General features: G+C 31.7%; 3 protein-coding genes across 5 annotated transcripts; 1 reads left to right on the top strand and 2 right to left on the bottom strand.

Moving 5' to 3' along the window:
• The first annotated feature begins 198 nt into the window (after positions 1-198).
• Positions 199-20218, top strand: LOC132919746 (uncharacterized). Of its 3 annotated transcripts, none has more exons than XM_060981571.1 (5): positions 199-338; positions 1628-1959; positions 15673-15823; positions 15947-16217; positions 16283-20218. In XM_060981571.1, the coding sequence occupies exons 3-5, from the start codon at positions 15681-15683 to the stop codon at positions 19346-19348; spliced, it is 3480 nt and encodes a 1159-aa protein (XP_060837554.1). In that variant the 5' UTR covers positions 199-338; positions 1628-1959; positions 15673-15680; the 3' UTR covers positions 19349-20218. The 3 variants fall into 3 exon arrangements, with proteins under 3 accessions (XP_060837554.1, XP_060837562.1, XP_060837544.1); XM_060981579.1 differs by lacking the exon at positions 199-338 and adding an exon at positions 615-1243 and having other exon boundaries at positions 15947-16160; XM_060981561.1 differs by lacking the exon at positions 199-338 and adding an exon at positions 615-1243.
• Positions 20219-23151: 2933 nt separating this feature from the next.
• LOC132926820 (uncharacterized) lies at positions 23152-23849 on the bottom strand. The gene is given in 2 exon segments (XM_060991225.1): positions 23152-23670; positions 23673-23849. Coding segments are annotated over 2 exon segments (696 nt in total).
• A 58-nt stretch (positions 23850-23907) lies between these two features.
• Positions 23908-24522, bottom strand: LOC132926809 (uncharacterized). Its single transcript, XM_060991218.1, is given in 5 exon segments — positions 23908-23915; positions 23981-24136; positions 24139-24250; positions 24252-24305; positions 24307-24522. Coding segments are annotated over 5 exon segments (546 nt in total).
• Positions 24523-25881: the final 1359 nt, after the last annotated feature.

Here is a 25881-nt window from a genome sequence, read left to right as displayed (position 1 = left end):
TTGCGAGCGACGGCGAGCTGTATCATAATATAATAATATATACAATCTTTACTCGCACTCACCTTTGGGCTTTAGGAGCACTTGTGCGTCACAATCTCACAAACGAAAACGTTTAAACGACCGCACCGGCCAATAGGTACGTGTAAGTGACTCTCAGGTAGTCGTCGTTTGGTTCGGCGTGGTGAGGAAGACTCGGAACGGAGAAGACGACGTCGGAATCGGAGACGGACAGGCCGGCAAAGACACGGCGTAACAAGAGAGCAAGCAGCGCGCGCGCGAGAAACGAGAAACGGAAAAGGGAATTAAAAAACACCGCCGTTCGTGGTACCCGCGAGAAGGTAATTTCTCTTCTCCTGGCTCGTTTTAATGTTTTCAACTTTTTTTTTTTCTCTCTTTTCTCTCCTATGCTAATAAATAACTTTTATTTATAAATAAACAATTCATTATTATGATAAAATCGCGACCCATGACGTCAATCGCCGCGCAAAATCGCGTTGGTCACACCGGGCCCGCGGCCCGCCGACCGCCGGACGCACTGCCGACCGATCGACCCACCCCGCCCCGCCGGTCCGTTGGTCGACGACCACCCGCCGAAAAGGGATCGCGTTACCGTGCCATAATAATGCGACGTACATAATATCATATTATTATAATAGTCATAATACAAATAATAATAAAAATATTATAAATAAATTACAATATACACCGCTGTACGGTATTGAGTATACACCGTGTTTAGTCGCGTTTACCGGCTGTTAATATTATTATTATTATTATTTATTACTATTATTACTATTATCCGAACGCTTTCAGGCTTCGATGCCATAATTTTGCCGTCCGTACACCGCACCGCGGCCATCGTAGTCGAGTTGTTTTGGTACGCATTACGCCATTACGAGTACACGGCTACGGTACAGTGACGCCAGTGAGTGCACTGCCATATTGTCATGACGCGTACTTACGATAAAATTGTTGTTGTCGTAATCGAACGAAAACGTTTTAATGTCATGATTTTATAGTTTGTACACATTGTTGTATAATGCCAATAGATGAAACACACTCGTCCTACGACGTGCACGCGAATTTTATTTCAATTATCTTCATTTGATTTAATTTCTATTTTTTTGATTTTATATTAACTTCATTTTCATCTCGCCACTCGTCCGCAGAGACTTTTTTTTTAATTTTAATTTTTTCAAATTTTTCTATTACGCGCCGCGGCTGCGCTCGTTCCAACTCAGTGGTAAGTATAATATTATTATTATCGTCTACCTACTAAATTCATGTATTATGTTTCTAATATTCTACCTACGATTAATGTAGATCGTCGTACGTATTACGTAAATAAAATTGCGCGCACACGTGTGATAAATTATGTCGACGCGACTTTGCTTCACTGTTTGTATTCGGTAAATATTAGTTCGTGTTATTTTGTTTAACGCTTCTGCGCATTTCTCGAATAAGCTCAAGGTCAATCAAAATAACTAATAGATTTATTCATTTTTTTATTTTAACTTTTCCCACCTATAACATACCTTATATTAATATATTATTACTTTAACCATTACGTCTGTACACCAGTCTTACTACAGTTTTAATTATTTTTATGTTTGTTTTGGTGTTTCAGTTTATTTAGTATTTGTTGGTCTGATTTATCATATCATATCGAGTAAAAGTTATTATGGAAACACATATGCATTGAATGTATTTCTTGCCGTTGTATACCCAGCATCACCGTCAACAGAGACCCGCTACTTCTACTACTGCTACTACTAAGATTACTGCTACTACAACACTTCTGCAGTCTGTGAGAAAGCAATCATTAAGAAATCCTAGTTAAATTTATTTGGACATACACATTTGCCAATTGAGCATTAGTCATTGCCATTTATTGCTCAAGATACACAACGCTTGTTAAGACGACTTAGATAATAAATTATATCAATTAAGAAAAATAAGGTAATTAACAACACTATAATATCATCTACATTCATAATATGATACAATGGTTTTAAGCTTCCTCCAATTATATACTTATTATTTATAATACAGCCTCTATTCTTTTTTGGTTATTTCTTAAAATGCTATTCCATTTATTTTAATTGAGAAATTAAATATTTAGTTTATTAGGAGATATGTTCTAAACTAAGAAAATGATGTTTGGTAAACATTAATTTTTTAGTTTGTATTAAAATTGATCCCTATAACTAATATTATTTCATTAATCAATTTATAATTTATCTGTATTCCATGCTAAATATTTCAAAAACAGCATTAGTACCTATCTAATACCTATAAATTATACGATTATCACTATAAAGATTATATGGTTATGTCTTATGTGTATTATTAACCAATAATAATAATTATTATTTTATAATTAACAAAATTATTGTTTAATATGACTTAGATTTTTATCATGATCTAATTCTATTGAGCATTGAGATTTTATTTGGTACACATCAATAACCAAATCTACTATTCTACAACCAGAGTATAGAAATTAATATCAAAATATGGAAAACAATTATTATTAACTATTTACAAAAAAGTGATTACTCTACATATCCAGACTATTATCTCTACAATATTTAAGCAATTAAAAATAAAGGTCGCCATTCAAAAAAATCATTAGGTAGCTGATGCCTGATATAAATGTAAACAAAATGAGGAAACTATGTAATCTTAGAATAACGTGTCTTAATCTTAAATTATTTAAAAAATTGATACATTTTGAATTGGCAAGTGTTCGCAGTAAAATAAACTACTTTGTATACCTTTATCATTATTTAGGGTTTGTATAAATTAAAAGTCAATTTTTATCTAACAATACTAAATTATTTTATTTAGTATTTGAAATTAAAATTTTATAGCAGTCTATACAATTTTTATTTTGATGAAATAAATTTTATAAATTGTAAAGGATTACATGTTATTTAAATTTCTTCTATAGAGACATTTTATGGTTTATTTTTTAATTTTAAAAAAGTGATTAGAAAATCTTAGGTTAAAATAAAAAAATATACTAATACATCTTTATTTTCTTAATTAAAAAAAAAATTGATTTATTCTGCATTTTCAATTTAAGAATAATTCATTCATTACCACTATATGCTATTAAATTAGTTACATTTGTAACAAACATTCTTAAGATTTTTGTACATTTATTAAACATATTTTCTACATCATTCAAGTACATGATTACTAGTTTTTAGCTCATGCTAATTCGATTCTTAGATGCTTAAATTATTGACATTGCAATAATATAAAATCAATGATAAAGAATAATATGTATCTATATTAGATTTTTTTTTGTTGTATATATTCATATACTTAACCTACCTTTATTGATTCAACTCGACAATTTAATGCACCTAAATTATTACGACACGCGCTTTGGAGTTGGCCAGCAGTACAGGCGTCGAGTTCTGCAGCAGTCCGAGTAATCAATAGAAGATTAAACCATCAGACACGCTTGCATGTAGTTAGATTAGAAATTGGTGGCTTTTCCGTTTATACATTTTGAATTTAATTATGTCGAATACAAAGTAGGTTTCTGTAAAGTGTGAACTTTGCTCTGAAGAATATTGACATGTATTTTGTGTACTGACTCGTCCGCCCGATAAACTAAATACTTCGATAATGTGGTAATCGGCGTACCTACTAAACTACGACACTCATCTCCACTGGGTTCTAGTAGGGATTCAGTTAGTTAAGAATTAAAACAGCAGGCAGTAGCGTATTTACGGGGGGGTCCAGGGGTACTGGACCCCCCCAAAACCTCTCCAAAAAAAAAATTAAAAACTAAAATTCTTACATATTTGCAGAACCCGATTTATGTAGGCACGCACGGCCGCGCGGACATATTTTTTTCCCGTTAACAAAATATTATATAAAATATAGTTTAAAATTCGTTACGCAACATATGTTCCTTCAGCATGGTTTTAAGTAATAAGTAGGTATAGAAATTATACATTTATAATAATACAATTATATATTTTGTTCAACTTCCTCCAAAAACTGCATAAGGACGTAACTATTACAAGATATCATAGTTTATAGTATATACTCGTAAACTATTATTCATATATTATAGTTTATCATAGATTAAATATGTATAAACTGAGGACCCCCAGAAAAATTTGAAAATACGCCACTGATAGCAGGCATCGCCATATGAGAGATGTACACGATATGTTTTAACCTACCCAACCTAATTTAGGTATTTAAATTTAATATGGTAATTGTTGATAATTAACCATATTATACAACACACATTTCTCGAAAATTCTTCAATTTGTATAGGTACTATTTATCATTAAACATTTTTGTGATTTTTTTATTTTATTGATTTATATTTTTGGATAGGTTAGGTATAAGTACATGAAATGAATATAACACGAGTATCTAAATAAAATTCTCAAATACTGAGTTAATTGTATACTAATGTAGCTCTATTATATGATGCTATGTACTTGGTATATTACATTTTCATAATAATTTAGGTGGTACTGTCTTATTAACGAAAAATCGAACAAGATATTTTCGTTATACGTAAAAATAAAAGTCCTGCTGATAAATTTAACTCTAAAAGGATAATTATTACAACTGTACCAAGGTTTATAGATACTAAGGTTAGTATCCATTAACCTTGCGGCTGTACAACGCATTATAACAGCTATTAAAATTACAGGTAATACCGTAATATTATTAATAATTTTGATATAAACAAGATTTATTTTATTAATTTGGGATTTTTGTAAACATATTTTAAAAATAGATATTACAGTTAGAAATATTCTTTACCATAATATACTATCTGAGAATGATGTTATTTAACTTCTATGTTTTCCTATTTGTTAATAATAATATGTTTTTATGGGTATTTTAATTTATGTTACTTTGATACTAGACAAGTGTATCAATTATATTATGATAATGTATGAAAATAGATGAGAAAAAACATGAATACGTGATACATTTTTTTGTACAAAATGGTCTTAGATCATAAACTATATTATACAGTCTGTGTATTATTTTTTGCCGATATTAGCGACGAATCGCCGAATTAGGTTTTCGATGTGCACATATGTGTTGCAATTCCTCGCATAATTATCAGATAGATACAATAGGTATAACAAATTATTTGTGGGTAAATATGCAAGAAATTGCGTCCTAATTTTGGGACTCACGTCGCTGATATTGCCAACATTTATTTATTTTGATTACGTTGATTAGTGATTACCATACCATACGCTTTGATTACATCCATAGTACATATTTGATTTAAGATTATGATAATATACTGACACTTGTAATATTCGATCAATGAACGACTAATATTTGTTATAATAATTATTTCAGTGGCTGTCTTATATAAAATACTACTTTAGTTAAGATGTTACCATTTTATAAGGTAATGCGCATATAATTATGAATTATGTTAAACTAGTGATGGCTATAAAGAGCCGACTGTTGATGACAGTTGAAATCTAACTAGCTTTTTGACTGAGATCAGAGAGCTCATGTTAAAATATAAACGAAATGTCCATCATTTAGTGATTCTTTTTAGAATAGCGTTAAATAATAAAATAGCTAGTTTAATGTATATACAGTTAATCATCTTAACTTTAAGCTGCTCTCTGTTTTGGTCATTTTGTATATTTTCTAAACTAATTTCGTGTTATTCATCGCCTTAATGAATCATTTGATTTTATAGATTTATCATTTATATTTAAGTACTTTCTATTAATTTTATTGACAATTAGTGGTTTTGAAAGTCAGGTTACTATGGTTAACTACATAATATACAGATACTCAACTCTACTATGCTATTTGGTATTAAGTATAATAAATAACATATACGAATGCGACAACATAATTTGTTAAAATTAGGGAAGTATACACCTATAAAATAAGTTTTTATTTAATCATTTAAAATTGCTTACGAATATTCAATATATTTGTTTTTACTGGACTCGGCACTACATCTCAATGGCAATATTTATCTTTACAGCTAAACCAAATAAATCCTCGATACAATTTTTTAAATAAGCACCTATTTTAATACCAAACATTGTTAGTAATGGTGCTTGATCATTATACGATAATAATAATGTGATGTATCTCTTAAATCAATAAAAATAATATATTTCTTTCCACTGTAGAAATGATTCTTTCAATATTACTAATTTAACCCAAAAATATTTATAGTGAATTAATTAAATAAAATGTGCTATCTTATTCCACTTTTTGTAGAATATTTATGCTTTTATTTTTCAAAAACGTATCCGCAAACAAAAATAAAATAAAAAACATTTTAAAACCTCGTTCCTATCAGACATGAAAATCTAAAGTACACAGCATAATACTTATATTGATATTGGATTATTGATTAAAATAAAATGTAGGTTATATTTATTGATATACTTAATGATTTTAAAGTTGAGGCATAACTAAGTTAAGGACCAATTTATCCAATATATGAATTTTCTTGTCCTAAACATAATTTTTTTTTTTAGGCATCAGACTAACCCATTTTAAATAATTAAACTTGAATTAATTATTTTTATTGATAATAAAACCTTTGTGCTCAAATGCGTATTTCTTTATATTATTTTACGTAGTACTTATGAATCGTTATAAGTTCTTAGTTCTCTATTATAAACATATTAAAGTGCTTATAATATAGTAATAATATAATGTATTGCTATTTGTTTTTAACACGATTTTATACTCAAACACCTCTTATATTAATATACCTAATCAGAAATCGACCATGAATGTATAAATTAAAACTAACTGATAATCAGTTCAACGAGTATAATGTGCCATCTTTTAAAAATATGACTTATTGTATTGTATATATCTATCTATATATAAAAATTTGAAAATGGAAATCTTTGTCACACATATTCTCTAAAACTACTTCACCGGTTATTTCGATTTTTTTTTAATGAAAGTATACATCGCGGGTCAGATTTTAATCCTATTCCTGATTCTATTAGTTATCGAGTTATCATTTTTTTTTTTTTTTAAATAATTGGCAAATACGCATATAAAAATATATTTCTTTTCTTCCGTGTTACCAATTATTATTAGTTACTACTAAATGAATAGTTGATGTACTATAACAGTATAAAACTTAAATTATTTTTGGTTCATGCTATTGAAACTTTATGAGTTGTTGGTTTTTGGTTCAGAATGAAAATGAAATCAAATTTGGGTCGTTCAACAAAAAAAAGAAAATACTTATAAAAAAAAGCTGCTTAAACCTAACCTTGGCAGACCCCACTCATTTGCACGAAAACTTGTTATCTATATTAAAAATGGAACCTATGATAACTTAAAAAAAAAAAAAAAAAAAAAACAATGAAAAAAACTTAAATAATATATTTAAATACCTAGACTTATTACAATTGTCGTAATTCTATCAAATAAAATTCATCAATCAGTTTCAGGTGAACATTTTTTATTATAATTAAGTACATTAGGTATCTAATTTAAAAATATATAATAGTAACACTTATTAATTAAATAAATTAACATTGTCTAACAACTTAATCTTTTAAATAAAAGAAAATCATATATTTGTTCTAAGTTGTGTTCATAAGTTACGACGTTTTAACTTAAATAAAAATATATTTAATTTCCTTTACCTTAAACTACATATACTTCCATCAAAAAAATAAAAAAAATAAGTGACTTAAAAACTAAATTATGGAGTTTTTGTGAAGAACAGTATATTGTAATAGTAAATAACTCGAAAACGATTTTTCGTTGTTATCGTTTGTATTCAGTGATGATCTTGTAACATTAAGTCGATAGATAGACTTATATAATTAATGATAAAAAAAATTTAACTATCTCAAGCACAGTTATCACATTTGACGATGTCTAGAGAAATCGTTTTCTTACTAATAATTATGTACATTAAGCGTAAGACGTGTGCATTTCTACAGCCATCAGCCAAGTATAATATTATAAAACAAAGTATTAGTAATGTATACCTACGTCGTGTCTTGTTACACATACAAAGCGATAAACGTGAACATTTTTTTTTTTTTGCAACTGGTTTTTCATTATTTTGTTCAGAGTATAAAATATATTTTTGCAGTATGTTAAGTTTTTATACGAAATAAAATTGCATAATACTCTCCACAGCCATCCATAATAATATAAGAACTGAATGGAAAAGATACACACGTTGTAAGTCGATTATACATAATATCACGACGACACGTTAAAAAAAAACCAATTCACCTACGATTGATACGGGTATATTTTGGACCATATACCTATGTTACCACCATATCTTGCTCATGTAAACAATTTAACGCACAAAATATTATAAAAGGAGTGAGACGCGCCATCAACACGAGTATACTTGTCAAGTGTTTTCACTTAAAACATGACGGATTACATTCCGCATACGTAAATTATACATCTTACAAAGACTCGTCGCTAATAATTGCTTCAAGTTCAAATTATTGTAATTCACCACTTATGAATGATATACTGCTAGTTCCATCCCGGTCCTCGTTAATCTAAAGAAATATTCGTTTTCTGTCCTGGATTCAAAATTATTTAGAATAATATACATTGTATACATTGTCTTCAATCAGGTATATATATTAACAAAGATATATAATAACAACTTTAACTGTAATATTAATTTTGAATTTTCTGTAGGTATACACAAATTATGTTTATATATTTCTAACTGCACTTAAACTACTTGACAGACAAATTGATTCATTTTTAGTCTTTTTAAAATGAGATCAGTACGGGGCGGCGTGCAGATGGGACGGTCCCCACCAAGTCGACCACCCGTTGATTTACCCGCCGTGTCTTTCGAAACAAAACCACGTCCATGCACATAAATTAACCGCCTGTACTGATCCAATTTTAATAGACAAGAGTATTTGTTTGATAATTAAATTTTATCTCAATTAGTATTATGTAGACTATTTTTTGTACACACTCCCTACATAGCACACCAAATCTTTTCGGTCAAATTTAAATGGAATCTTTTTACAATAATACTCAAATTTATTCATATTTATTTACTTGTATAAAACTAAGAGATACGGTTCCTCCTGCCACGAAGAAAACAAATATTACTTAAATAAAATACTTTTTATTGGTTTTGAATGTTATATCTGAATTTTTTCTTCTTTTTTATTTTATTAATCATAATAAATATTTATTTGTTGAAAATCATGAAAATGATTAAAATATTATCATATAATCGCCTACGTATTATACGTCAGTAAGAGATTAATATTAATATTTTACTTTTATCAAATGCGAACTCAATTAATATTCACCAATTCACCATGTACGTTTTTGTTTCTTTGAACGAAATTGGTATTCCAAAATGATACTGAAACAGAACTGAGTGATGATACAAATCAATTCAACTTATGTCCTACTTAGTCTCGAATTTCGATAAATTGATACATACCTATAGCTATATTGATCGCACTAAGATAAGGTTATTTTCTAGTAAAACAGTCGGTGGTACTAATAACTACACATTAAATACTTGTATATAAATATGTAACGGTATTTTAGTAAATAGTAATAATTTACCTTCTACATAATATAACAGATCGATATTTTGTATGTATTATCATTTAAATACGACCTAGACCTGTTTTTATACCGATATATAGTTGTACAGGCAATTGTGCTACACTGCTCACTTGGACCAGCAAATTTTTTCCTGTTTTTTACAGGCTCAAGACTGGCAACGGTTCTGCACGTCTTATACACGCGAATTATTTATTTTCAAAAATTAGTTATTTTTTTGCAGCATTTTGTCATCTAGAGATACCTATATGTATTATGAAGTAATTCGTCGTGAAAGTAAGTATATTAAATATGTGATAGGGTAAAGAAATCTATATTTTCTTTTGTTATCACGTGCAATATACTTATCATCGTAATGATTAGTCTTAATGGAGTTGAATGTTCGTAAAAGCTATGTCTAAACTGGGCCACTGGGGTAACACCGAATTCATAGTTGAGAAGGGGAGTCATGGGAAATAATGTTATTTTAACACGCAGAATACTCATATTATATATTAAAATACAATCGGCATCGATAATAATACATGCTTTATAGTATCGTCATAATTTTATTATGGCGTATATACTTGAACAACTATATTTTAATACAAAATTTAAAATAATGCAAATCAATCGAAATCATTTACGGAGAGATAAAATAATGTAATATTAAGTCATTATTACTTAAGTCTTAAGATATTGGAAACATTTTGATAGTTAACCACAACTTTTTTTTTTATTATTATTACAAGTATATTATAAATTTGACACTCGTGAGTAATTTCAATTAGGTATACATTTTCTTTCATTGGATTTTTATTATATTTTGATTTTTAAGCGTTTTGAGTAAGTAAAATTTTAACAGTTAAGTAATATCATAAGTCACTCAAAAACCAAAATATTGTAAAACTAACCAATAACTAAGAACGCCAATAATATTTTTAACTTTAATTTTGTTGTGAGAGGTATGCCTTAATGGGCTCAATATATCCTTGATACATCCTCTTAAAATATAATATAATAATAAATTGGCGTAATATTTATTTAATTCAATTGTTATTTGCTTATGTGTATAAGTAAGTAATGTAAATCGATTTTCTTATTGGTAACAATTTATCAGAGACTATATTTATTCAAATAGTATTATTTTAATGAAGCAGCTACATTTGCTTCCTGATTTATTTTTCTTCGGTGTATATATAATTTCTTGAATCAATTATGTAAGTACTTTTCATGTTGATAAATGTTTCATATTATACATTTATAAAATATTTATAAACTGATAAATATTAAGAATTAAGATGGGCCATAAAAACACAGCATTAAATTTTTAGTACAATGATTTACAACTATTAGTGGTTCTTGTCAATGCATTTGTAAATTAAACCCACATTTTAGAAAGTTAATGATTTAATGCAAACTTTTGGATATTTAATTTTCAAAAATATTATCAGGAAACAGTGGTAAAACATTCTACTGGCATAATCCTAGCACTTAATAAGTATATTTTTCGATTCCTAATCATGGACTCAATTAGTACATTTTTCGTTTATACCAGGGACTCAATTAGTACATTTTTCGTTTACACCAGGGACTCAATTAGTATAATTTTTTCCCGTTCAGTTATGGGGACAAAAATAATGTATTTTCCAATAACGACTTAATTTATATTTTTAAATTAAAAACTATCAACCGTCGGAGCTGAAATCTTTTTTTACCATTACGTATACTATTATTTTATAATTATTTTTATACATATGATGACATTTTGAATGTATTTATAAGTACTAACTTTAAGCTATTTATATCATAAAATTATTTGCACCGTTGTTTTCACCATGATAAATATTTCATACGTTAGTATTTATTTATATAATTTTCTGAATAAACTCAATACACGAGTCTAAAGTCTGTAAAGCATTATAATAAGATAATATGTTGGTTTTATTATTGATTTTTCAACTACCTATAGTATTAATTTCATATCACCATTTAAAATACGATTTGCTTTAAGGTAGATTTTTTATTACACTTGAAATAATCCTTAAAACTTAATTAGTATATTTTTCAATTCCCAATCGCGGACTTAATTATAGTACCTATACACCTCTAATAATATTAAAAAAAAACGAATTTATCTACGTATTGCCTACCAGTATTTGACTAAATTGATCTTTTTGTTTTATTGTAATTCAAAAATGAATAATCGCATACATTTTCTAGTCAATAATAAAATTTTCTATATATTTTGGATTATTTTTAGGTTTTTTTCGTGGTATAATATCCTACCTACTATAGATAATACTATTTCATAATTTTTTTTCTAATGGGAAAATCTTGAAAATGTATTGCATGAGTTTTTCTTACTAACTACTGTAACTAAAAAATAAGGTTATATCGATTTTTGTTAAGTCGGTATTTATTTTTTTATGTAAGTAATGTGTTAATTTTAATTCAGTGTGATAAATTATCATTGTACAGTAGGTTTTACTGTTTTATCTAGGAATCTTGTATATTTTTTTTATATAAGTAGGTACTAGGTAGGTAAGTACCTACTATTGGTTTTATCTGAATTTAACAAACTTTTCGCTCTGCGCACTGGACAATCGCTGCTCTCGTAGGTATCTAAAGAAAATGAAAAAATTTTCCAATATAATATTATCCAAATTCAGATGTTTTATATTTATATCAATATTTATATTATCAATTTTACGTGTTAGTGTTATAAAGTATTTGTGTAAACGTTTTTTAAGTATTGATTGAATACTTATGGGTTTTTTCCACTTAAATAATAATGTTGTATACAATGAGGGCGTAGTGATCATCACAAAAAAGAACCAACATGGCGGACGTTATAACTTAAATATGCGTCTAAAATGCAATAAACAATTATTTAATAAATAAATATAATAAATTACTATTTACTATATTATAACAGTATGGTACTTTGATTACAAACTTACAAAATAATTACTAAACGTATATGAAAAATAATTCAAATGCTTTTTCAAGGTAGATAGGTATTTGAGTTTACCTATACCTACCTAGTATTTTAAATACATTACTTGAGAAAAAAGTCTGCTGTCTCATTTATAATATATGTACTCAATGCTGGGTGATTCTTTTATCAAACAACATTCATTATTTCAATATCTATTAACGTTCTTGAAAATATTTTTTTTTACATAATTTCCATAATCGTAGTTAAAGACCAACATTTGACGGGATATCTCCGTACTACTCCACTTCGCATAACTTTAAATACTGATAAGTTAACTCTTAAACTACTCATTTGATTTTTATGTATGGAAATACAGCAAAAAATATTCTTCAGTATATAAAATTAAAAATGGATGTTTTCATTCTAAAAAGTAAAAATAAATGTATTGGTTTACGAATTATGATTTATGGCCGATGCATCAACTTTCTAGTTTTTTATCTTGACCGACGGCAGAAACACGCATGGTAGTCTATTTGCCATTGTTTTACAATAAAATATAAAATTAAAGAGATTATTTTGTTACGTCAGCTTAAAATTTATATAGACATATTATAATCATAAAATAATCTAAGTATAGGTATATGTATTATTAATGTTGTGTTAGGTCAGATTACGGTGTACTCAGATGATAAAATAAATTACATTCTAACCGTTGTACTAAATGCGTGCATATTTTATCTACATGATATTGAGGTAAATTACTATTATTATATATAGGCACCTGTATATAGATTAAAATCGAGTCAGTTAAACCAAAAAGTGAAAGGCGTTCAGAAAATTTCGTACTCCCTTTTTTGGTAGTATACCTATAGCGACTTGATACGGTTATGCGTGCATTTACTAGTTAAGTTGAAAAATTGCCAAGTTTATACAGGCAAGATCTAATAAATATTTAGTTTATTTAAAACACTGCAGTAGTGACTTCTGAAAATGTATAGCGACGTACCCATACGGGTATAAAAAATATAATAGGTCATCACTGCATAGGCGTAACTAGGGGAGCTTGGGTGGACTTCAATTCCCCTAGAATTTCTCAAAAGCCCTATACTTTTCTTTATGAAAACAAAAAGTTACGGTTTATGTTTGAAAATATCATATTAAAGAAGTATACCGTTTATTGTATATGTACAGTTTTTGATGTAGAATATTATTAATTATTATATTTAGTATAATTATACCTTTTATATTTTATGGAATTCGGGTAAAATGAAGAATTTTATGCATTATTAATTATTAATCCAACTAAATTTAACTCAGAATTTTTCTAGATAATTAAAACAACTGTGTGCCGTGGAGGCAATTATGTTCCCATAAATACACTTTTTTGTTATAAAACACTTTTAAAACTCCATAGCCCCCTTAATTTAAAGTATTAGTTACGCCTATGACCATCAGATATCCCAATTTTCAAAAAATCGTTAATTTTATTTATCATAGATTTATAAACTATAAAATATTGATCTACATATTATATAATAATGTTAATTAGTTTTTACTATGTACCTATCATTATAAAATTAGAATATATTTTTTTCCTGGCTCATAAGCTAATCTAGATTTTTAAAGTGACAAAATCATAATAATAGAAGATTGATTAACCCTCAGGCCCAGCAACAACCTTGAAAATATTAGTTCTGCTTTAAAATAAATTTTATTTTGTCACTTTAGAGTTACGCGAATACTGTTTGAGCGGCACATATAGATTCTAAAAACTTAAAATACAACTTTTTTTTGGCAACTGTTTAAGAAATAATTTTTGTAATTTATTATCTAAATTTTATTAAGAATAAAAAATTAGTATTAAGTATATATCAGATTTCTACGTAATAAATTGACCTATGAAATATATACAACGTTTATGTAACGTAGATATAAGAAGTCTACTTTAGTGTCTCACTGTCTAGGATTTAAGGGTTAATCGATATGAATATTTCTCCCTGACTGAATACATAGTACTGAAGAAATAAGTACGATTGTACGTGTGCCACGCTCAAAATAAAGCATATCGTGCACCCTGACGCACATTATTAATTATACCTCTGTACGTACCGATAATTATAGTCGAATAGAACTAATAGAAGTCGGAAAATTATAAACAAATATTGTTTACAATTTATTTCAAGTATCATCCTATTGAATATACCTATTAAATATACTACGGAGATTTTATAAATCAAATTAACATGATTATGGTTTTTTTTTTTGTACTGGCCATAAACATATTAAATTATATTTAGTTTTAAAAAAAAAATTGTACCTTTTACTTAATATTTGAGCTTGGATTCTTTTTTAGGCTAAAGTGCTTAAGAAATGTTTCGTTTTTTACGATACTTAAAATGTATTATTTTATTAATCAGCTGGTGGCAATCAGATAGTCTAAATGTAAATAATAAAATTTAATATTTCAAATGTATAGTAAACAATATATATATTAGGTATCTATTTAAATACATGGTGATTAATTTTGTATTAATTGTAAGTTTACGGCTTTGTTTCCAAGTTATTTGATAAATAACTATATACCTAGTTGCAACTAATAATATTTATTTTTTGGTATTTAATTATTAAAAATAAACTTGTAATTATTTTGTATTAAATTAATTTCACAATGACTTAATTTTTGACGGAGCGTACATTGTGTTTGCTTCAAAATTCAGAGTGAGCGACATTTTGTCGAGTCATCATCTAAGTATTACAGGTATATATTTAGGTATCAAATGTATAGTTTTTTAGTATACTTCAAAAGTAAAAATAATAATTAATCTTATTGAATCAGGGAATAAAATGTTTTTTTTTTCTAAATAGTATTAATTATACAACGTATATCTGAGTATGAACTATTAAATATACAAAACAAACGTGATATTAAAATGTACGAACTGCTGTATTGCAATTTTCAGGTCGTTTATAATATAGTAGTACCTACTTTCAATGATTTATACTTAATAGAATCGCCATTCCAGTTTTTCATAATTTACTATGTTCTATGTATGTCAGGTCCTGAAGTGCATTTGTATTTTGTACTGTGTATTATATAGTAAATAAGAAACAATTCATAGAAACGTACGTTAAATAAAAATTCGTTATTATTTTTTCAGTTACCATCATGAGTGTAATAATTAGATTGCAAAATCTGCCTTGGGCGGCCAACGCCGCGGATATTAGACAGTACTTCCAAGGGTTATCGATACCCGAAGGTGGAGTTCATATCGTCGGGGGTGAAAAAGGCGACGTCTTCATCTCTTTCAGGTAAACTTGCGTAATAGTAAATTTAATAAGTATCAATAAATCATCATTGGTGGTGAACGAGTCTCATCATCACAGCGTTGATATCTATTGCGTATTCTTATTGTCATTTTTACAATTCTGCAGTACTGACGAAGACGCTAGACAGGCTATGCTTTCGGACGGTGGATGCATCAAAGACGTGCAGATCAGACTTCTGTTGAGCTCGCGTAATGAGATGCAAAAAGTAATCGATACAGCCCGACAACAAACCTTGTATAACGCATACATGCAGCAAAATTTGATGCAACAGCCTCAGATCCCCATAGTTGGGTCATTGCAGCCACCGTTGACTGCTAAGGTATATATACAGAATACTTGTATATATTTGCGTCCGAACAATGAAGTCGATCCCGTTGTATGACGATAAATAAATTTCTCCTTTTAAAAAGCAACAAATAATGTCAATTTTTTCTCGCATAGGTCCTACCGCAGCCACAACAACAGGTGAGGCCCGACCGACTCGGTGCGCAGATGTTGCGCAGACAACCCTTAATGGACAACATGTCGGCACTTATGCCCCAAGACAAACAGCAACAAATGCAGCAACAGCTTTTGTCTCCAAAATCATTGGAGAACAGAGATCGTGACGATAAGAGCCACAAACGTAGTGACCGATCTCGGTCGAAATCCCGAGAACGGCGGTCCAAGTCGTCACGTAGTGGTGGTGGTGGTAGTGGTAGACGGGAAAGGTCGAGGTCTAGAGACCGGCGGCGCCGGGACCGGAGCCGTGGGAGAGACAGGTCTAGGGATAGGTATCGCGGCGATGGCAGAAACTCGTCGAGCCGAGGAAGTGGAGGCAAATCGCAAAGGTCACGGTCACCAGTCGCCAACAAAGGGGCAGACGGTAAGTTGATCGGCGATCAACAGGCTCAAATCAATCCTTGGTCCTGTCAATATGACAACATGCAGCAACAGCAGGCAGCGATGGCTGGGGTAGAAAATCATCAGCCAGCCACGATGATGAACAACGCAATACCCGGCAGCATTGCCGGATTCCCGCAATTTAGGTCGCCACCCCAGCCACCCATCATTCCCGTCATACTTCCTCAGAATTCTTTTCATCAACAACAACAACAACAACAGCAGCAGCAGCAGCCACAACAACCGCCGCCGCTAATGAATCGATGGCCATCGAGTGGCGGAAACCGCCCACATCAGCAGCAGCAGCAGCCGTACGTTCCTGACAATGATTTCCGCGCTAACGTATATGGAGGTGGCGGTAGTGATGACGAGGACGATCGACAAACCGAATTCGACAACAATTTTCACGGAAGGTATAACGATAACTCCGCACCGGGTATGAGAAGAGGACCGCCTGGACAAGATTTCCGAGAGCAACGAGGTTTCGGCCCGAACCGAGGAGGTCCTAGATTTCACAAACCGCAACAGGCCGTGCCGCCCGTTGTGGGACAGCATAACCGCGGTGGCGGTGCAGGTCAACGGTCGTTCGACGAGTTCGGTAACAGCAATGGACCCAGGTTCAACCATCAGCAGCATCAACAGCCACCAAGGTATGGTGGCCACAACATCCAAGAAGGTGGTGGGAGAGGAGGCAGACCATCCAGGTTCAGCTCGATCAACGAAAATGGTAAGCCTTATTCCAGGTTTAATCAAGCTCCACAGCAGCAGCAGCAGTCTCGTCGAGACAATGACGAAGGGCCCTTCGACGATTCTAAAAGAATACCACCCCGGTACAACGACCGGTACAGGTACGACGTTCGGAACGCGCAAGTTCCTCACTCTGAAGGCTTGTGTGTGGAGGTAAACAACATGTCCAATCCGTTCTCGTACGGGGACATCCGGAAACTGTTTGAGGGCATACATATCGATGGGTCCGCGATCAAGATCCAAAAACACCGTCAGGGCGTGGCGTTCGTCCGGTTTGATAACAACAACAACAAGAACTTGGCCATGAAAGTCAACGGGACCGCGTACAAAGGTAACCACGTGGTAGTCAAACACCTGGACGACGAGGCGTACGAGCGGGATAACACGGACGACCGGCCGTATCCGTCTACGGCGGTGGCTCCGAACATAGTCGATCACGTGGACTTGGTGGACGACGACGACGAAGAAGAAGGCACAACTGATCAGCCAGCGGTATCGTCTGACAAAAAGAAATCGAACAGGTCTAAAACCGAAGACGAAGGAAGCGACGACGATGACGACGACGACAACAACGATCTGGTAGTGTGTGAAAAAACATCTAACAAGGAAGTGTTGTCGACCGAAGACGGTGGCGACGAACAACGGAAAGATCCGCCGACCAAATATCTGAAACTCAAACAGCTGCCGGTCACAGTGACCGAGGAAGACGTGATGAACGAGTTCGACGGTGGCAGCGACGTGCGCCGCGTGACATTCTATCCGGATGGCGAGTTCATGGGCGCCGCGCTCGAGTTTACTAACATGGAAGCTGCCGAATCGGCGCTCAAGCGATACGACTGCGTCTTGTTGGGCTCTACGCCTGTGCCCGTGCTGCGGTGCTCCTACAAAGAGTACACGCAGATAAAGCGCAAATCCGGCGGCGGCGGCAGACGTTTTTCGAACGACAACAGCGGTGGCGGCGGCCGTCACCACCATCACAGTCACCACCACCACGGCAACAACAACCACCACCAACAGGCGCCGTCGTCTTCTTCGCCCGTGCCGGTGGCGCCGCCGCCCCCGAACGTTTCGGGCGGTGCGCCGGTCGTCCGGTCCAACTGCCTGTACGTGTACGGCTTGCCGACGACCGTCACCAACACGGACATCACTCAGTTCTTCTCCGACTCGTCCGTGTTGCCGGACAAGATACACATTATGCTCAGCAAGTTCGGCCGTCCCACCGGCGAGTCGTACTGCGAATTCGGGTCCGCGCAACAGGCGAGCGCGGCCATGGTCAAGAACCAAACGTACATGGGGCCGAACCTCGTGTGCGTCGAGCCCATCAATCGGTCGTTCATGATCCAGGCCATTACCAAACCGATGCAACAGCACTGCAACAACCATCACCAGGATATGTCCTGGGGCGGCGGCGGAGGACCGCCGTCCAGGCAACAGCACCACCACCAGAGGCCCCAGCAGTACGGAGGTCACAACAACGGCGGACCGCCGTACGGCGGTGGCGGTGGCGGAGGCCGGCCGCAGCAGCAACAGTTCAACATGAACAACGGCGGAGGTCGCGGCGGCGGCGGTGGCGGTTACACGCCCAGGATACGCGGTCCCGGACCCGGGCCGAACGCCGGTCCCGAAGGGTTCGGACAGCCCGGGTGCGTGATCGCGCTGGACAACGTGCCGTACAGGGCCGACGTCCAGCAGATCGTGGATTTCTTCGAAGGTTTCGAATTGAACAGTCAGAACGTGATCCGGCGGTTCAACGACTTCGGCAAGCCGACCGGCGAAGCGCGCGTCAACCTCAGGAACCCGCAGGAGGCGTCGCGGGCCGTCCGGGCGCTGCAGAACAAGTCGATCTTCAACAGGCCGGTGCGGCTGACGCTCTTGTAAATCTCCAAACAATCGACCGACCGACTATTGCTGTTTTTTGTTGTTGTTGTTACGACAAAGTTGTCTTTCCACTAATAATGTGCACTCGAGTGCAACAATGTTTTGAAATAATAATAATAATTATATGTGTTCTATGTAATATTCGTGTCAACTGTTTTCCTGAAACTTCGGCTAGATGTATCGATTTTATTTTGATTTCGATCGCTCTGATTATACACGCGGTGTGCTAAACGTATTATAACAACTATATTATTCTTCGAGCGCTTTACGATTTAATTTAAGCCGAATGCATGATGTATAATTTGTATCTATTTTAATATCGTTATAATATTTTTATTATGTATGTTTGTATAAATAAAATGAAATAAATATGTACCAAATATCTATAATTTTAAATGTATTTTTATTGCGACTATATATAAATATTAACTATATAATAAGTAATAACTAATAAGAAATAATTTATAATAAAATATTGTAATATCATTTTTAAAGACTAACATAATAAATTTTGTATTTAGAATTTTGTTGATCAACCTATGTTGGTCAACTGTGTTATTGTAAACATTTTCGTAGTAGAAAGGTTATTTGAAACTGTGTCTCCGATCATTTTTACCGTTAAAATGGGCGGTGGTCGTTAGGGCGACTATCATTTGTACCGTTAGGGCGGGTGAATTTATTTTTACCTATATGCGAGGTAAAAACCTGGTGACAGATACAACAGATGACATTATAGCTAAACATTATTAATCACTATTATCGAACATTTAAATAATTCATTGTTGAATGTGTATATGAGCATTTTAATACAAAGCCAATAGATTACTTTAGAATGTGATGCTAATATATTGTACGTAATTTTATTTATAATTTTTTGATTTTTTTTTTTTTTTTAGATTACTAACTACCTATATAATAATATTATTAATAACCAATATTTTTTTAAGTATGACTTATTATTAATTATTTATATTTTGTATGATTTTGTTTAATTAATTGTTGAGTGTATATTATAAGTATTTCATTCCGCCCAAACGGTTTATATTTTGCCCGTTAAAAAAACGTTAGTCTGACTCAATCTGTGGGCAAAAAAATATGAATCTTATCATATTACTATATTAAATAGATAAACTAAGTAGAAAAGATGTAATTCACTTGCAACAGACAACTATACCCCGTCCCAAATGAGAATAGTCAGTCGGCCAATTTTGTCAATTTCTGCGCGTACTATTGAGCGATCCCCAAATTAAGTATAATAATATTACTATTAGAAATGTTAGTTGTATATTATGTTCGTATAATCGTATGATGTTTTTGGGAAACGTTGGCTAGCAAGATGGGAATAATTAGGCCTCGCCACTACCTGTCCGGTCAGTCGCTATATATGCGCGAAAAGTGATTATACTCTTTTGAGACAAGAGTATTTAGGAAAGTACCTGTCTAGACCCTAAACATAATATTTTGGCTATTGTTTTATAAGTTTAAAAAAAATTGTAATCGTCCATTGTGCATGAAATAATAATAAATTATTTTATATAATAATACTACTATACTATACCTACTACTTACTTGTATATTTATAATTAAATGCGTTATCCACAACAATTATCATTCGTATTATAAATGATGATATTAAACATTAATGTATGTGATATTATTTGTATGGATATATTTTATACTATCAATTTATAAATACATTATTTAAAAAATTTGATTTCATTATAATCGCAATGTATATTATATTATTTACTTGACAAGTGTCAAGTAGTGCATTGACACATATTGTTGATGTGCTGTATTGTATGTACTCCCAATGTCATCTGTATGACTGTATATTATATTATTATTTATTATATAATTATTTTATACATCTATAGACTATAGTCTATACCTAAAACTGTGAATATAATTATAGCAATAGATAATCACAATAGTAAATAATATTTTATTTAACATCAAATTACAAATAAAGATATTATTATTAATAATAATAAAATATTAAAACAATTAAACTTTGGTTATTTTTTTTTTAATTTAAGCTTGTGCTAAGATGACAGAGTTTATTTTATATAAAAAATATGTCAAAGAGAAATAACGTTATCAATTTCTTCAAATTCAAAAAACAATTAGGAATAAAAAAAAAAAATAGTCATTAACTCATAATATTATCTCTTATTTTTGTCTGTCTAAAATATCATTTTTTTGTGGCCTGACCTTTTATTTGTCGGCTACCTATTATGATTTATAAGTATTATGTTATCCTAAGTAGAAAATAATACTGGCGCCACTAATTCTATAATATGTATCTATATATTCTAGGTATATTAATATTATATAATATATATTATACACTATAAATAGTATAAACTATAAAGGCTTACTATTAACGAGCACCTCGCATTTTACACCACAACTCATAAACTATAAAGACAAACTAACTAAATTGTAATTAGTTTATTAGTTAGGTACCTACCTGATGTAGTATATATATTTATATATAGTAGGTATATATTTATACTATATATAGTTAGGTTTGGGTATAAACGCATATGTAGAGTACACAATTCAGCGGTAAATTAGGAAAAACGGAATATTGGGATACAATTCTGTTTACTTGCGCCCCACAACTCGCTTACCACATTAAAAATAATAATGTAAGAATATTTGGACCAAAGAGAAATTATTGGAAAGCGATTACGAAATACAGTCAAACAGACAACTTATTGATCTGTTCAACGATACTAATATAATGGCCTCTCAAGAGCATCAATGATTAATGAAGACTGGACATGTTTGGAGTGCAGACTGCTAATTCGTACACGGAGTACGGACTGTTACGAAATGGAAACCTGCTAATAAAAACCGTCGGTGAGGAAGGCCAAGAAAACGCAACGGTGGGAAAACCTAATGAAAGAAAACCTTAAGTTATTGGGAGTACTGAATTGAGAAGAACTGCGAACACAATATAGAGAAATTGTGGAAGCGACAGTGGGCCTAAATGCCTAGAATAATCTAAATAGGTATATATTTACAAATTATAATATCCAAAAATTTATACTACGAAACATTTTATTTGTTAACTCAACATCATCATTATATTATACCTATAATAATAATAGTCAATAGGTATCTACCAATAATTAGTCTAATTACAACTGATATTGGTACTAATATTTAGTGAAAGTTGAAGTTTATATATTTAAACGAAAAACATTTTAGAGTTTAGACGCTCAACTCGTTTATTTGATTGTTTATAGATTCGATTATAACGTCATAAAATTATTCAAATCAAACATTTTTGTAAGGTCGTGTGAATTATTTATCTGTGTTTTAATGTTCTCTTAAATGGATTTAAACAGTTATGTTAAATGATTTATAATTGTCAAAAATAAAACCATTTGGAACCGATTTACAAATACCTATACATAATATATTTATTAGGTATCTATTAAAATCATCAAGGTCCAGTTTACACATCAACATTTTTACTTACCTACCTACTACTGATCTAGTCACCTATCATCTGTAGCGTCAACAAGCACAACGTGTTTTACCAAATCCGAAGACTGAAAAATCGTTTTGATTGAAAGTGTGGGATATACGTCAATTCACCGTGGCTAAATTCATCGCACGTCAATTTATCGTGGCCGAAATTTATCGCACGTCAATGCATCGCCAAATTGTATTATTTAAATAATCACTAAAAATCACAAAAACATTAATCACAATAAATATTGTTTGTCGTTTACATAATATACATTATTTACAAAATTTACAATTGCAATTGAAAATTGTGGGCTATTCTAGCTATATTGTAAATAGTCGTCGATAGGTCTATTTTCAAAATCATAGCATATTTGCTTCAGACGTTGAGCTTTATCTTGATACTTTTTTTTTGCTGGTGGACATTCTCCAGCTATATATTGCTCGATTTTTATTTTATTCATATTTTTCTCTTTTTTCAATGCTAATATAAATTTCCATATACTTGGATGACATTGATTTAAAATCGATGTAAAACAATTATGCCATCCTTCAACAGCATTATTTGTTCTTGGTAAATCTTCAGAAACTAAGGAATAGCAGTTCCAAATCGAAATTTTAAAAGTAGGCGATCGCCTTTTTTGTCGCCTGTCAGTACGTCCTATCCAAGTATCGTCAAAATAATTAAGAATTGGTGATAGTAGTTCATCATTTTCAATAAAGTATTTGATGTCCAACAATTTTTCATAAGACTCAATAACCTTATTTTCTGGTACATAAGCTAAGCTTGGTAATTTACGAACCTGTAGTGCAAAAGTTACGTCATCTATATATTTTTTTTTTGGAGGCCTGCAGCTTGAATTTGTCGCCAAATACATTGCGATAAATGAAAGAAACAACCTTTCAGTTTTGCTTCAGGAAATTCAGAAATTATTGCATTCATTGCACCTTTTTCAAAGTCGACCATAATTGTCTTAGGACTTAGATCAGACACAATTGTTTTTAGTGCTTGAAACATACGTTTATAGGTGTTTTCTTTTTTATTTGGCAATAAGATGTAAACAGACGGTAACACATTAGAATACTGAACAGCGTGAATTGTATACAATTGATAAAATAATGATGGTGCACTAGAAAATGTGCCATCACAAAACCAATTGTCGCATTGTGTCATAAGATACAATAAACGTGTTGTTGAAAAAAATAAAATTCGTTCAGTATTAATACCACTATCATATTGTAAAAAAAGATTTCCATCTATGGTTTTTGTCATTTCATCAGGTATGATAAAGTTTAAGTCGGTAATTTTTGCTTACGTACACGTTGAATAGTACGTTTAAGTCTATTTATATTAGGTAACTGCCCAGACGATTCAGTAGGGATTTGACTAAGTGCTGAACCTATTACCAATTGTGTAAGTACTCATATCACCATTATTACTGGCTATATCTTTTAGATTATTAAGTGTTTTTTTTTACCTGAATGTCTGATGAACTTGGAACGTGATTATGGTCAGTGTTTTTTAATATTTTCCCTTCGCTTAGGTGAAGTCGTCCGCGACATTTATTTTTATAATACTGATTACATTTCCATATGGATTTCGTATCATTTTCTTTTTCTTTCAAAAAAATGTAGCCATCGTAGCAAAGACTATCTTTCCCTTTCTCAGTTTTTAGCATTTGAAAAGCCATAATAGAATAATAATTGTATTATAATAATAAATGAGCGTACTCGATAAATACACGATACACGACGGTTAAAATGATGATTTGACGGTTGTCATAAGACTGAGGCTAGCATTGGCAGAGATCATTAGAGTTCATTGGAGTTCAAAAATTATAAAAACGATAACACGCGATAAATTGACGCGCGACTTATTTATAACGCGATGAATTGACGTTGCGATAAAATGACCACAGTGAATTGACGCGCGATGAATTTAGCCGCGATGAAATGACGTGACACCGAAAGGGTGTAATGCGGAATTGATTCCCGGGTCAAATAAAGTGTACGAATTGGTTCTCGAAAAAATTACTTACAAAATATGTACTAACGAGTAACGAACTAACCGATAATCTTTTATATTTTATATTTTCTATAGTTTCACGATGTCTGGGAAAGTTTATAAATATAAATAATATAATATATATTTAGAAAATTGATTGTAGTAGTTTCTTGTCTGTCTTGTGAGTTGTGAGTTTGTGACAACTAACCTAGTCACATTACGTATATTTATTGTAATATAATAAGCATGTGTGTTAAAATGAAAGTACTACCTAATGGAAGTGAAGTTCAGTGAGAAAAATAAAAAACTCTTCGTGATTAATGATTTTAAATACGGATTCCAAAAAGAACAATCGGTAAATATCAAACGTTAGATTTATACAAAAATAAAATTAAAATAATTTTTAACCATACCTAGGTATGATACCAGAGATACCTAGTGCTTGAAGTATGAACTATTTCATATATCCATAAGTAATAATTAATAATTCTAGACAGTCTTAAGTCTGTATAAAATGGGAAAGAAATCTGAAAATTGTTGCTGATTGAATACATCATAATAATTTAAAATGTTAATTTAACAAGACTGTATTATCATAAAAATTTGCGGGAACCAATTCGTATGTTACCTGTAGGCAACCCACGGGAACTAACTCGTAGAGTCGTAGTCGTCCGATTAAAACTATTTTAACAAAAATAAAAAAAGTTGGGTAACGCTCTACGCGCCTCATGGCCAACTCGATGTTGGATGTCGAGTTGGTCACTATTATGGTTTGTTAAATATGAATTCAACGATATATCATTGCATACGAAAAAACGATTCTGAGCGGAGACGGTCAGTCACCATTGTTCTATTTTAAACATTAAAATCTTTTTTTGTTAATTGTTTAATACTTTAATAAGAAAACATTTTCAGTGTTACGTATATTTTATCGCGCATAAGTGTATAATTAAGTAAAAGTTAATTCAAAATTTGAGTTAAAAACGTCCATAAAGAATACATAATATTATAACTTTTTATGCATTTTGTGTAGGTAAATGGTAAT

The sequence above is a fragment of the Rhopalosiphum padi genome, chromosome 1, assembly GCF_020882245.1.
Source record: "Rhopalosiphum padi isolate XX-2018 chromosome 1, ASM2088224v1, whole genome shotgun sequence".
Taxonomy (NCBI): Eukaryota; Metazoa; Arthropoda; class Insecta; order Hemiptera; family Aphididae; genus Rhopalosiphum; species Rhopalosiphum padi.
Note: the sequence above shows the minus strand (reverse complement) of the source record. Positions and strands in the feature narration are given on the sequence as shown.

Coding starts and splice junctions, on each gene's coding strand:
- LOC132919746 (XM_060981571.1), top strand. CDS start 15,681: ATGAGTGTAATAATTAGATTGCAAAATCTGCCTTGGGCGGCCAACGCC. Junction 15,824..15,946: donor GACGTCTTCATCTCTTTCAG/GTAAACTTGCGT, acceptor ACAATTCTGCAG/TACTGACGAAGACGCTAGAC. Junction 16,218..16,282: donor ACAATGAAGTCGATCCCGTT/GTATGACGATAA, acceptor TTTCTCGCATAG/GTCCTACCGCAGCCACAACA.